The 13,798-nt window shown below is 46.6% G+C and overlaps 1 protein-coding gene across 2 annotated transcripts in view; it reads right to left on the bottom strand.

Moving 5' to 3' along the window:
* The window catches only part of MAP3K21 (mitogen-activated protein kinase kinase kinase 21), a 60,144-nt gene extending 46,923 nt beyond the window's left edge, over positions 1–13,221 (bottom strand). For both annotated transcript variants that reach the window (XM_032491811.1, XM_032491810.1), the window contains exon 1: positions 11,773–13,221. In XM_032491811.1, the coding sequence (XP_032347702.1) occupies positions 11,773–12,598 (826 nt within the window). In that variant the 5' untranslated portion in view covers positions 12,599–13,221. The remainder of the gene's footprint in view (positions 1–11,772) is intronic.
* Between the last annotated feature and the right edge of the window lie 577 nt (positions 13,222–13,798).

Here is a 13,798-nt window from a genome sequence, read left to right on the forward strand (position 1 = left end):
GTTGATAATAATGTGCGCATGTTGGTTCATCGATTGTACCAAATATGCCCCACTGATGAGGGATGTTGACAGTAGGGGAGTATGTGTGTGTGGGTGGGAAGGGCTATGTGGGAACTCTGTATTGTCTGCTCAGTTCTGCTGTGAACCTGAAACTGCTCTAAAAGAATAAAGTCTATTAAAGAAAAAAACAAAAAGGAAATGTTATCCAGATCATACGGCTACAATTCAGGACGGTTTTCAGATCCCATCCGCAGGACTGTCTTTCCAGCCTTCTGTGCTACTGATCAAGCTACCAGTTATAAAAAGGGGGCAGAACAATCAGAAATTTCATTTTTTAATTTCTGAATTTTCCTTCCTTGCATGTCAGCTTAAGGTATATTTATCTCTCAGTCTTTATTCCTCATGAATATCAAGAAAAATAAATCTCTAATCCTTTAAAACTCTATATACTAAAACCACAGAAACAAACAAACAAAAAAGATACAGATAGATTAATTAGCTATTTCATGAGCTGGATTATGTTGTTTCCCCTTTTAATACTAATTTCACTTTAAAACAATGACATTCTTACCACCAAAAAAAGACTTCAAATTAATAATCAAGATGGCTTGCAGTTCCCTAAAACTTTGTTTTCCAGGACACTTTGACAAACATTATCTCCTCATTCTGTTAAACGACCAAATAGGAAGGTATGAGGAAGCAATGATTGTTAAAATAGGCATTAAAACCATTCCACGTCCCTAGACCCTCAATGAGTCCTGGCAGCCCTTGAGAAGCAAAAACCTGAGAGAGGCAGCTCAAAAGTAAATAAAGACAGAACTAGAAGTGAGAATTAAAACCTAAATATTTAAAATTAATTGCATTTCTGAAGCAATGCCAGAGCAGAAAGTACTATTAGCAGCCTTTGCATGGATGGCTTGAGAACACTCCCCTCACCTGGAGTCCAAAGTTTCCAGGAGCCAAGTGCCTCCCTGCTTTGAACTAACAGAAGACAAGTTAAAATAACACTCTGAACGTCAAACGTTTAGAGTCCCATGAAAGGCCCATTGTTTTGGATTCTGTTTCAGAGGTGTTCAGCAGAATTCCTCAAATTCCTTATCTTTTGGGCAAAGTGACCGAAACCAAAAATAGCCGGTGTCCCGCCAGGTAACGTGACCATGCCCGGGCACCTGGCCAGGTTTCAGCCCAGGGCACGAGCTGGCCCTTCTGCTCCCCGCCCCTCCCCAGGAAGGGGGCCCCCAGGAACAACAATGCACAAACCTGGCACATCAACCTGGGGCCACAGAAATAGTAAATTCTCCCCTTTTGTGGGACTTTGGTGACGAGTTTTGACCCTGTGAGCCTCGTTCTATAACGATCAGCCTTTACGCCCTGGGGCTTTGTCAACTTATTCAACCACGAGGCACTCGGTTTTTCCAGCTCCTTTGAAGTCTCGCGTTGGTATTTTCTGAATTATAGTATACAACATCTATTTTTTTTTTTAAGCAATCACAATGTATCCATTCTATTTCCTCAACACTTATGGGAGTGCTGTGTCCAAATTCCATTTGAGTTGAACAGGTTCATTTCAATTAATCTTTAACTAAGAATATATTACCCCCCAAAAAAAGTCGTAAGAAAGAAGTCAGTTGAGACCAGCAACAATGTGAAAGAATATATTAACAAAATACCACTTTTCTCAGTGGAACATGGTCAGGTTACACTGAATTTCAGCTCTGAATACAATCCACCTGTAATTCCAATTTATTCACAGGGAATAAATGATAACTTCCTAAATGCACCGAATAGCACTGAATTTGCTCGCATTCCTTCCCCTCTGTTTCCACACACACACACACACACACACACACACGCTCCTCATTCACTCACCAGTCAACGGAAACCTTCACCCTGGCCTTCAAGTGCCTTCTCCATCTCCTTCTCAGTGATCTTCTCAGCTCTTTTTGCACTCTCCAAAACGAACCCCATACTCTAACAATTCAGCGTATTAAAAGCTGCTTCTAAAAAACACGACTCTGCGTCAGTGTCTCCATACTCCTTGCACCTGCTGTGTGGACTGCTTGCTCCCTTCCACCCGCCACCAAACCACACCTGGCCTCCACTTCCCACGGAAGCAGCAGGGCCTCAGCCCTGGATCCTCTTGGCAGCGTTAACTATGAGACTGCCTTCAAGTCCAGTAGCCTCTGGGATCTGAATTTCTCCTTCTGGTAAAAAAATGAACAACTATGCCACTGTCTCCCTGCTCCAATGTTACATGCGTCTGTAAATACCGGCTCCCCTTGGCCCTTCCCTCATAACCCCAGCTCAAGTTCTCCGCATCGGGAATGCACTTAAGTTGGGCCACTCCCATTACACACCAACGCTGCCTTATCTTACTTGCTGGTCTCATCTCTCCAATTAAATTAGAAGCAACTGGAGAATAGAATTTGCATGTAATTATATTGTTTATTTTTACTGCACAGAAATGAGTATTTTTATTTGTTCAATAAACAGGCAAATGAGTGAGTGACGCAATATTGTAAGGGGAAGAATGAGCACGAAGAAGATGAATAATTTTATGCCTTTTCATGTGAAGCCAGTTGCTGATTATGGAAAACCAACTCACCTCTGCCCTCCCAAAACAGTGCTAGGAAATTCAGACTCTCTTAGAAATAATGATAACAGAGCAGTTATTCGGATACTGATCCACGAGCAGCATCAGACAGAGGTGATCATTCTTCCCTGAATCTCCTTCCTCACTGGCCCCCAGAGCATCCCAGCACTGCCCCGCTTTCCGTCCTTTTCTAGCTGCTCCTTTTCCTGGTTCCTCCCTGGCCTCTCTGGCCCCGAATCACTGGTGACCTCCTGGACTCAATCCTTGGACCTCTGGTCTTTTCTGTCAATACTCAGTCCCAGATAATCTCAGTCAATCTCAGGGCTCTAAATGCCATGGACACGCTGCCACCTCCCAAGGGATCACCTTCACCCTGGTTCTGTGTCTGTTCTCCAAACTGCAGCCCGTGCAATCTGCTAAAACATGAGGCAGAGCCTGGTCCTCAGTTCAAAACTCTCCAGTGACCAATGAGACAGACCCCTTTCCCTCCTGCCTCCCGACTCCCCTCCATCCTCTCCTGTCTGTCGCATGGGCCTCCCGTTTTGGGGAGCACTTTCTGTTCCCTCTACAAGAGTATGCTTTCCCAGGTGACCCACGTTCCTACTTCTCGGGTTCGGCTTCCTTTTCTGGGAGGCCATCTGTAGCCACACACTCTTGAGTCTTCAACTGCTCACCCCAACACGTCCACCATCCTTTGCAACTTACAGTTTTTCCATCGAGCACTTCCCACTCCCCAACGTACTGTATCTTTCATCATTTACTGTTTAATGTCCACGCTGCTCAGTGGAGTGTAAATTCCACCAGGGGAGGAATTTGCTTCTGCTTTGCTCACAGCTGAATACTCGGAGCCTGGAGAGTTCCCAGCACATAGTACACAGTCACTAAATAACTCGTATGAATGAAGGAGGCGGTTTACTGCACAAGAAGAGAGACTTCTGCCAAGGCAAGAGAGACGCGGTCAGCTAAAAGAGAACTTCACACTGCTCTTAGCACCAAAGGCAAAGGCCACAGTGCACTCCTTTTCCCAGACACACACAATACTCAGTTTTAATGAGAAAACTCCTTACATTTCATTGTGAAAGCCTAGCTCTGTATTTCCGTCACCTTTGTATTTTAAGTGTGTTGTCAAGATACCCCAACATTCCACATGAACACATTAGTAAACAAAAAGTAATGGAGTTGCTGTTCTTTGATTCAACATGTGCAAGAAAACCTGGAACAAAATAACTCCTTAAAGACACATTAAGCTAATAGTAAGTCACACATCCTACAGGCAATCAAGAGACTTCCCCAGATAGCATGTGATTCACTCTGTTTCAAATAGCTTAAAAACCGTCCAAGCAATGAAGTCTGGCAGTGAAACAGTTACAACAGCAACACAGTACGAGCCATGCCTTCTCCTTGACCCTCAACTTATCAACCTCAGTTACAAGCAGACCTGCCAAAGAGATGGCAGGGTTCCTGCCAGGAACAAAGCTCCGAACTGTTTCCTTGTGCCGCTGGCTGGCTGGCTGGCTGGCCTGGATCAAGCAAGTCCGCTGAATTAAGCACACCCTCACCCCCAACCATGATGAATAAATACATGATAACATGGCGCTGTACTTTGCAGAATGACTAGTAATAATGTTCTTGGCTTGTAAAGAATTGTAGAAAACTTGCAGGTATCAATGGGTTCACACACACACAAGTTAGGAAATATTTAAAGTGCTCAGACTGTTTCCAAACAATGTATTAAAATGAGAGTCACCAGCTTATGTTTAGATTGTATCTTACAGTTTATTAAACACTTTGACATACAGCAGGAGTCAGCAAACTACATCCTACAGGCCAAAGCAGAGAGCTGACTAGTTGCAACAGAGATTACATGGCCTGCAAAGCCAAATATTTATCTGGACCTACTGGGAAAAGTGTGCTGACCCCAGGGGTACACTACCTCACTGACCCTCACATCCCCCTATTCAGAAACTCGGGACTCATGAGCCCACAGCTGGCAAGTAGTGAGCAGAGCTCAAATCTTACACATCACAACAGCACCAACTGTCCCCTAGTGTCAGTGGGACAAATGCTCAGATAATTTTTTCCCCAGAGACACAAGCCCAGAGTAAGCCACCCCAGCCCTCAGCTAGTGCCTCTATGACCAACCATCCAAACTCATCAGACAGTTAACTGGATTTGGGATACAGTCTGTGGCCAGGGAAGAACTTACATACCAACCCAGCTGACCATAAGGAGGAACCGCCTAATCTGGTCCCTTGGACAGCAGTTTGCAAACTTGGCTCTGCATCTCAATCACCCAGAGGCTTTTTACGGTTATTTATTTTTTATTTAATTACTGACACATTTTATTGTACTTGCATCTAAAGATTCAAGTATTACCTTGGCATTAGGGTCCCTGAGTAACTTTTTATTGACTTTTGAGACCCTGGGTAACTTCGCATGGAATTTTTTTAAACACATTTCTTATGGTATAATTCCTGTACAGTAAACTACACGTATTTCAGATGTACAATTTGATGAATTTTGATAGATGTATATACACCAATGAAACCACCACCCATCTGGAAGCTTTTTTTAAAAAATATATTGCTGCATCCAAAGCTCAGCCGGATTGATGGATAGATAGAATTAGATTTGCATTAAAGCAACTTAGTAAAACATTAATGGTAGAATCTAGGTGAAAATACACACGTTCATTTAAAATTCCTTCAACTCACTATATTCCAAGATTTTTAAAATATAATGTTAAAAAATAAATTCATTGTTTGTTCCCACACTAAGGCAACCAAATCAGAATATCCAAAAGTGAGACAGAGAATTTTATTTTTAGAAGTTCATGGGGAGCTTCTGATGCTCTATTAGGTGTGGGGACTACTGCTCCACAGTGTCTATCTCTGTCAACAGAACCGGTCATCTAGCCTAGGGGTTCTCAAAGTAGGGTCCAGGGACCCTGAGCAGCCCTAAGGTGGCAACAGATTAAATGCAGGTACAGATAGGAACATTCACCGGTCTTCTGTTAAGTCATCAAAGTGAGCTTCAAAAATGTAAATTTGTTCTGGACAATAAGGGTTTCCCACCCCTCGTATCCCCCCTTAAAAATGCTACGTTAACTTGCAATGGGTTTATTGTTATTTTTATACTAAATATCTTTAGATTTATCATTCTAAATTTCTAATATGGTAAGTATCAATAGCTATAACCCACGTAAACGAAAGCTCTTTGGGGTTCGGATAGCAAGCAACTGAGAACTGCTCATCCAGGCCCCGTATGAAGAAGCCAGAAGCCCAAGGTCTGGGATTGGAGGCCCTGGATCCAGTCCTCTGATGAGAAGGGTGATCTTGATCAAGTCAATGAATCCTTGGCTTCAGTTTTTTCTTCTGTAAAATGGGCGTAATTAAACAAAAGGTTGCTGTGAGGAATAAAACGAGGATAAAGTTGTAAATGTTAGCTATTGTTCCTATTATGACAGGTATTTATGTAAAGCACTTAAGATAAAGCGACAGTGGAAGAAGAGGAAGTTTTAAAAAATAACCAAACTCATAGCGATTAGGAGTCAGTTGTACAATTTCTGCTTCAGGCTCCAAATAAAACCAGCACAGTTCCCCCAGCCTCCCCAGGAACCCTTCCTATGCCCCCTAACAGTCCTTCATTAAGGTGTTTCCACCTCTGGGGAGCCCCTCAAGTTCCACAGAAGGTTTGGGGACAGTCACACTGAAATCTGGAGTTAAAATCATCAGCCTGACATAGCCATTCAATCTGGTCATTATCTTCTAACTGCAGTGAGTTAGAGCGAGAAGGTGCCCTAAGTGAGTGCATGAAACAAACAGTGATTATAAAAACAAGGCTCTGGTTGAAAACGATAAATAATTCACACCAAACCGAGGTCTAAGTATTTTATTTTTTATGACGGCCCTACTGATAGTCTATGATATTATACTCATAAAGCAAATTATCCCCAGTGTACACATTTGTCTTTGTATAACAGCACACCAGAGCACTTTCCTCCTCAAAGCCGCCAACGGCTGGCTTCTGCCGTTAGACAGTCCACACCTCTTAGCATGGCATTCAAGGCCATGCCAACTGCCTGGCCACCTGCTAAACACCTGTCTCCTTCCCTCCAAAGAAGCCCCCGTCTACCTTCCATTCTAGCCATACCTGACTACTCCATCTGCTTCCATGCCAGTGTTTACCCAACTGCCTGTGAAGGGTTAAAAAAAAAAGAAGAAACATTGAACAGATTTTCTCTACAGGGCTCCAGTCCATCGCCAAGAGAGGAATTCAGCAGACAGTATCAGAAATTAAGACATCCAGGCTCAGTGAGGTCATGTAACTTGCCCAAGGTCACACTGCTTGTCGATGGACACCAACATTCAAACCCAGGCCTGACTTCTAAGCCAGTGCTCCTGCCAGCACTGCTCCATTCTCAAAAAGCCAACGCTCACAGGCTCGTGTGGGCAAGCAGGGCTTACAGACGTCTTCCGAAACGATGGAGGAGATTTCCCTCTCCTCTTTCCTTTCCCGTACGTGATTCACCTGACGATGACCTCAAACACAATCAGACATGGATAGTGAGAAGCGACCTTGGTCCAGCACTAAATAACTGCCCCTCTGTACAGCTACAAGAGCTGAGAAGTGGGCTATTTATTTTTAACTCACAAGCATGAATACAGTAGGAGAGGATGGGATGACTCTCTGTGATGGCTGTTCTTCTAAAACTGTATCTTTAGCTGACTTTATTTCGGAAGCAGAGTAGCTCTGTGTCACCTCTGGGCTCTTTGGACTGACCTTGGACTAGGAAGAGGCCACGGCATGAAGCTACATGTCTCGAGTAAAGACTAGACCAGAGGAGGGAGAAGACACATGTCTTCTAACTGATAATAGCGAATTAATAGTTCCACCAAATCACTCTCATGAGCTTTTTAAGCACCTTATTTGGAGATCAAATTTGCTATAATTTTCTCAAATAGCTTCTTTATTAACACTGTCCTAATGAAAAAAGCTTTGAAAAAATTTAGATTTCTTTTGTAGTTTGTTTTAGTAAGAGCTCTAAGTTGAATTTCGTAATAAATATAACTATGTCTATTTATAGGCTGCAGATGTCCTTGTAGATACTAACATAGATAATAATTATTCTCAGAAGGCAAAAGAAAAAAATCAGGATAAAAAGATGCTTAATCATTGAAACAACAAGTACAAAAATAAACAGCTACTAGAGTCAGTGGCTTAGTTTTGCACAAAACATTTATTTTCTGCTTTAAAAAAAAAGAAGGAAAAAAAAAAGAAAAAAGAAGGAAAGAAAAGAAAAAAAAGAAAGAAAAAGGTATAACGCAGTAAGCACCATTATTTAAAACAGGAACCATAAATCATGCTGCACAATCTTCCTTCAATCCTGAACTATGCCAGAGAAAACAAAACACTTAAGACCAAATTCAAATAATTCAAACCATCCTCAGCCATTTGCACTTCGTGCTGTTTTATTTTCACTCCTCCCTGGTAATTTCCCTGAAAACCGCTTCCACTGTGACCCTCCTCAGTCAAGCCAGTGCCCTCCCTGCCCGGGACAACCTCCACACCCTTCACTCAGGCCAAGTGTCAGTCCTTTCTCCAGAACGACCAGAGTAATTTTGAAAGCGGGGAAATCAGATCACACCCCTCCTCCGCACAAAATGCCCTAAGCCTTTGCCCCTCAGCGGCGCTGGGAGTGGAACCCCACGTGGACCACAGCCTGCAAGCCCCCGCACGCCCACCTCTGTTCCTCTCTGCCTCCGCCTTCCGGCCTGGCCTGCGCCCCAGTCTTCCCACAAGCCAGGCTCATTTCGGCTTCATCTTCTCTCAGCCTGGATCATTCCTCTGCCTCCCGGTCCCTGTGCACTTCCTCAGAGTATCTTCCCTTGCCCTTCCCACTCTTAGCACCCACATCCTCCACCCCTGCAGTCTCCACCCCTCACCACGCTTCATCTTCTTACCAACACTTACTCATATTTGCATGACTGTCATCCTTCCTATTAGACTAAGCCCAATGCTGGTGGGGACACTGTTTGCCATCTGATTGCCTGGTACAGGGTGGGCACTCGAAACGTGCTGAATCAGTGAGTTCCAGCTCCTAATGAGTTTTCCCTTCTCTGCATGCATACAAAACTGGCTATCTTCACAGTAACCCAAAGTTGCCCTGCCTTGCTCTCTGGTTGTGGTACAGAGATTTAGCAAAGTGTCATTTCTTTACTTTGCATCCGCGAGTGACAGGGTCTAGCATATCTTAACAACATAAATGATGCTTGAAACTCGCTAATTTTGTTCAACTTTCCAGTGCTACCTGTTAGAAAAGGGACAAAGTCGTTTGTACCATCACACCATCAGCTTTTATTTCAACATAATGATTGTCTCAAAATGATACGATAAGACTTTAAAAAAAAAAGAGATCAATGAGAAAAGAGGAAAATATATCAAGCCATATCTTACTTTGATAAGTTTAAACGTTCGTTTGAAACAATAATTTCTACTAGCTCAGTTCCAAGCAGCGATATACTGGCTCTTTGTTCCAAGAGTAGGCTAAAGAATGAAACTGAAATTCAATATTGATTTCTAAAACCTTGTTTACATTATTGTTAACTCACTACCACCATTAGCAAACAACCAATAAAGTCAAACAAAACATACTGTAACAGAGTCCCTGCTGTATTCGAAAGTCTGAACAAGAAGTTACGGCTTCACGTAGCAAAAGAGCATTCCAAGGTATCTGCATTTACTGACTGAATAACACCAGAGAGTCAAGATAAGGCAATGTGCCAGACGCTGGGATCTGCATCGTTTGTGCCTTATTCAAAATGCTTATGCAGATAAATTTTTTAAAAAACTATAAAATTGGTCACATTCTAACAAATGTTTGGCGAGGCTAGTGACCTTGCCAATTAAGCCTTTTTAAAAGTGCGATAATTCAAGTGCAAAGGCAACCCTGCCAGGTAATTACAGAAATTAAAATGCTCTAGAAAGTTTGGCAGTTTATTCTGAGGGTGAAAAGTCTTTCAAAAACTAAGTTGCAGCATGTAATCACCTTCAAATGACATAATATCTGCCACAGACACGGAAGGCTACTTGTTCCACTGTACAAGTTTTTCTGGCGTCAATGAAAACTAGCTAGCCACATTATCATTCCAAGGTCACGTTACTTCTTTTTACTATTTAAGAGTATTAGTTCTTTAAAGGTTTTAAATTTATATATTGGAAAATGGGTTAACCTTCCCTTCTATGTTTTTACAAACAGTACAAATGTGCTCTACTTTATGGACAGGTCATACGGACCTCAAGCGTTATTATAACCCAACAAAGCGGCCTAAGCATAGTGCAAAAGTAATAGTTACAAGCCCTTTAATTTTTTCGGTCTGAGGACCAGTCTATCTCAATCATTTGCCTGTGTCAGAGGTTTGATTTCTTGCAACTGAGTAAGTTTGTAGGATGCTAGGTTCCATGTGTATCACTGAACTGCAGCAAATGTCAAGAGTCAGAGCAAGCAAGATGCTCCTGCCGTCCTTAAAATACCTTCTGCAGAAAGTTCCTGGCAGGCAAAGGCTCCCAGGGTTTCACTGGGGAGAGGGCTTACCAGACACATGGAAAGAAAACACAGGCCTTGTTCTATGACAGCAGGTTAAACATTTCTTTCAATAAGAGCCAATTTTAGGAAATAAGCTTGAATTGGTAGCAAAAACTGTGTCAGGTTGGAAGCATTTACAAAAATAGGTATGTTTAAAATTGTGCCATATCTTTATTGTAACACAGTCTAAAAGTAAATAATTCTAGAGTCCTTCATGTGGCCTCTGCCAGAACTCTAAGGACACATACCACGAGCACCACTTTTCTACGCCATATTTTGTTAGAATTTCCTCCTGTCACTCAAGCAGCTAGGATCTAAATTATAAGACATGGGGGCAAATGAAAGTCAAAAAATAAAACCTAAAAGAAATATTCAGTGCTTACATGTAGTCACCAACACATCAATTATTTATAATTCATGTAATGAATGTGCTACCTTAGTCATTTTCAAGCAAATTTCAGTGCTGAAGGATTCTGAATAGGAAAAAAAAACTACATAAATCTGTATGACCAATATATCATTTCTTCTTGTCACTCTTCTGTCTGCAGACTTGGAGGAGGACGTTTCCATTTGAGTTAGCTCCTGTCCTAGCAGGTTTTACAAGATTGGAAGACATGCAGCTGTGGTGGGCCAATGCCAGTTTGGGCTGCATCCTTTAAGTGCTCATGAGATTTCATCTCATTCTAAGAATATGAAGTGATCTTCAATACTGAAGAACAAACCTTAAACAACAATTCTATGAGCTCTTTTATACAATGAAATTTAATAGGATTTGTGCCTAGTTCATTCATCAGTTCTCGACTGACATTTGGAAAATGCACCCTGATTTATAAACAAAGTAAACAATGACATAGGCCAGGTCTTCAGAATTCCAAGAACTTGCACAAGGACAATGAACTTGCTCTTAAATCAACCTAAATGTGCACAATGGAGCAAAATGGTGTTACTGGTCTGGCAACCAACACTCAAGCCACTGAACCAATAATGAAATTATACTTCATGGACAGAGACGTCTGAATGAAAACTCGTAAATGTGAAAGGACATGAAGACATATTTAAAGTAGAAGAGCGACCTCAGTATGGTGCTTGCAGAACTAAAGGGCGGTTTGATGACGGCCACTAGGCAAGATGAGGGGCCATGGATTCCTCATAATCTGAGTAAGGCCTCAGTTTGCAAAATTCTGTCCAAATGAACCAGTTACTGTACCTAAACGCCCAACGGCACCTTGAGGTTTCCAGAAGGTCCATGTATTTTCCAACTGTGTGGTCTGCAAGCAAGCCTGCTGTGCATTTTTTAAAAAAGCACCTAAAAGCAACAAGTCAAGGTAAAGTGTGCCACCTGCCCCAAGGCAAGTAACCAAGGTCTAGTGGACCTCTGAGCCCTGGGAGGTCTCCTGCCCCAAAGCAAATAACCAAGGTCTACTGGACCTCTGAGCTCTGGGAGGTTTGTCGGCGTCGGGAGGCTGATCCCTGCCTCCTTCCCCCTGGCACCTAGCCTCGTGGAGTCTGCTCAGGGGCGGCACGGAGGTGGGCTAGGCGGGGCACAGCTGCATCCACCCTCCCCTCTCCACTCCCCCACCCCGACCCCACTTACTGTTGCTGGACTTGAGGTCCCGGTGCAGGATGGGCACGACGGCCTCCTCGTGCAGGTACAGCATGCCCCGCGCGATCTGCACGGCCCAGTTGACCAGCACGTGCGGGGGGATGCGGCGCGCGCGGCGCGGGCCGGGCGCGCGGGGGTCCGGGGCGGCGTTGGCGGCGGCCAGCGCCCGGTTGAGCGCTCCGCCGCGGGCGAACTCGAGCACCAGGCAGAGGTGGGGCTGCCGCAGGCACACGCCGCGCAGCTCGATGATGTTGGGGTGCCGCAGCATGGCGAAGAGCCTCGCCTCCCGCAGCACGCTCTCGGCCGCCGCCTCCGCGTCCTGCTCCGGGTCCCGGCGCGCCGCCTTCACCGCCACCTCCTGGCCCTGCCAGGTGGCGCGGTACACTTGCCCGAAGCCACCCGCGCCGATGAGCTCCTTGAGTTCCAGTCCCTCGAAGTCGACGTGCACGGGCGAGCCGGGCCGCGGAGGCGGCGGCCGGGCGGGTGGCGGCGCGGGGCAGGCGGCCGGGCGGCACGGCGCCACGTAGTTGGCGGGGAAGATGCCCAGGCGCCGCTGCACCTGGCCAGCCCACCAGCCCTCGTCGCCCGACACGGCGGCGTCCTGGGACAACACCTCCACCAGCTGGCCGCGTCGTAGGCTCAGCTCGTCCTCGCCGCGCGCCTCGTAGTCGTACAGCGCGGCCCACAGCCCGGCTCCCGCCGAGGCGGAGGCCGAGCCCCCGGAGGAGGCGGACGACGACGACCCGGAGCCGGCGGGGGCGCCCCGGGCCGGGGACCCCGGCCTGTCAACCGCGCCCTCGGCGCCCGGCAAGGCCATGCGGGGTGGCGGGCTCAGCCTCCGGGGCGGCCGGCGGTGCGCATCGTCCGGCGGGGTAGCCACCCGCGCCCCGGGAGGCAGGGAGAAGTCGGGGCTCGGGGACGGCAGGTGTTCACAGGCCCACTACCCGGAGGCGCCAGCCTCAACCCCCGTTCCTCCTCGGCCGCCTCTGCTGCTTCAGCGGTCGCCGCGGCCGCCGGCGCTGTCGCTCCATGGTGGCGCGCTGGGCCTGCGGCCGGCCTGCCGCACGCTCGGCCTAGCCGCCGCCCGGGACCGCCCCCCCTCGGGACCGCCCCCCCTCGGGACCGCCCCGCCCCCGGGACAGCCCACCCCCTGCACAGGGACCGCCCCCAGCGCTCCGGGCCCAGGGCTGCCCCGGCGGCTGGCGCTTCCCGGCTTCCGCGCGCCGCGCCCTTGCGGCCGCGGAGGCGGAGTCAGCCAAGGGCTGCGAGAGGTTTTCGGGAAAGTTTAAATTAAGCCCAAGGTCAGGCTCGGAGAGTCTGGTATTCTCCACGCTTCTCTAAAACGCGGTGGCAGCGCATGAAGAGGATCTGGTGCCACGGCGTGACGCGGAAGCAGGTAGCCGCGGTGAAGAGTCCGTGCGTCTCCAGAACAGGTCGCCAGACAAGCCGAGCGGTTCCAGACCCGCTCACTAGGCGGCGCGCGCTTGAAGCCCTCCTGCAGCCCAGACCTAACAGGTGACCGAGCACCGGGCGGTCCCTAGAGGCCCGGAAGCCCGACCTTCGTGACAAATCATCCTGCGTTTGTCTTTATTGTTGACTCAAAGGAGCAAGGACCGCCTGCGCCCTGTAAGCCCCCAGGTTCGGGATGTGGGAGGCACTGGCCTCATATTCCCCAGGAAAGGCGAATAGAGCCGGAGAATCTGAGCCTAGAAAGTTAAGTCGTCGCTGATGTGCTGTCTGTTCATCACCAGGTGTTGGCGCTCCGCACGGAACGAACTGTGCACGTAGACATCCCGGGAAGCCCCCACCCTCCTCCATGTGCTCTGTATAGCGAACGATCGCCTTCCAACAGCGTCAGAAAGTGGAGTTTTTATATTTGGGGGCAAGGACCGTTTCAGGTCTAAGGATAGGAAGGAACTTTGGGATTTTCTTGTATGCACATGTTTCCTTCACTGTAACTTTTTCATTAATTAGTTTTTAAAAAGCCCCATCTTTGGGCGTTTACTGGTGAAGAGGG

The sequence above is a fragment of the Camelus ferus genome, chromosome 11 (genome assembly GCF_009834535.1).
Source record: "Camelus ferus isolate YT-003-E chromosome 11, BCGSAC_Cfer_1.0, whole genome shotgun sequence".
Classification (NCBI taxonomy): domain Eukaryota; kingdom Metazoa; phylum Chordata; class Mammalia; order Artiodactyla; family Camelidae; genus Camelus; species Camelus ferus.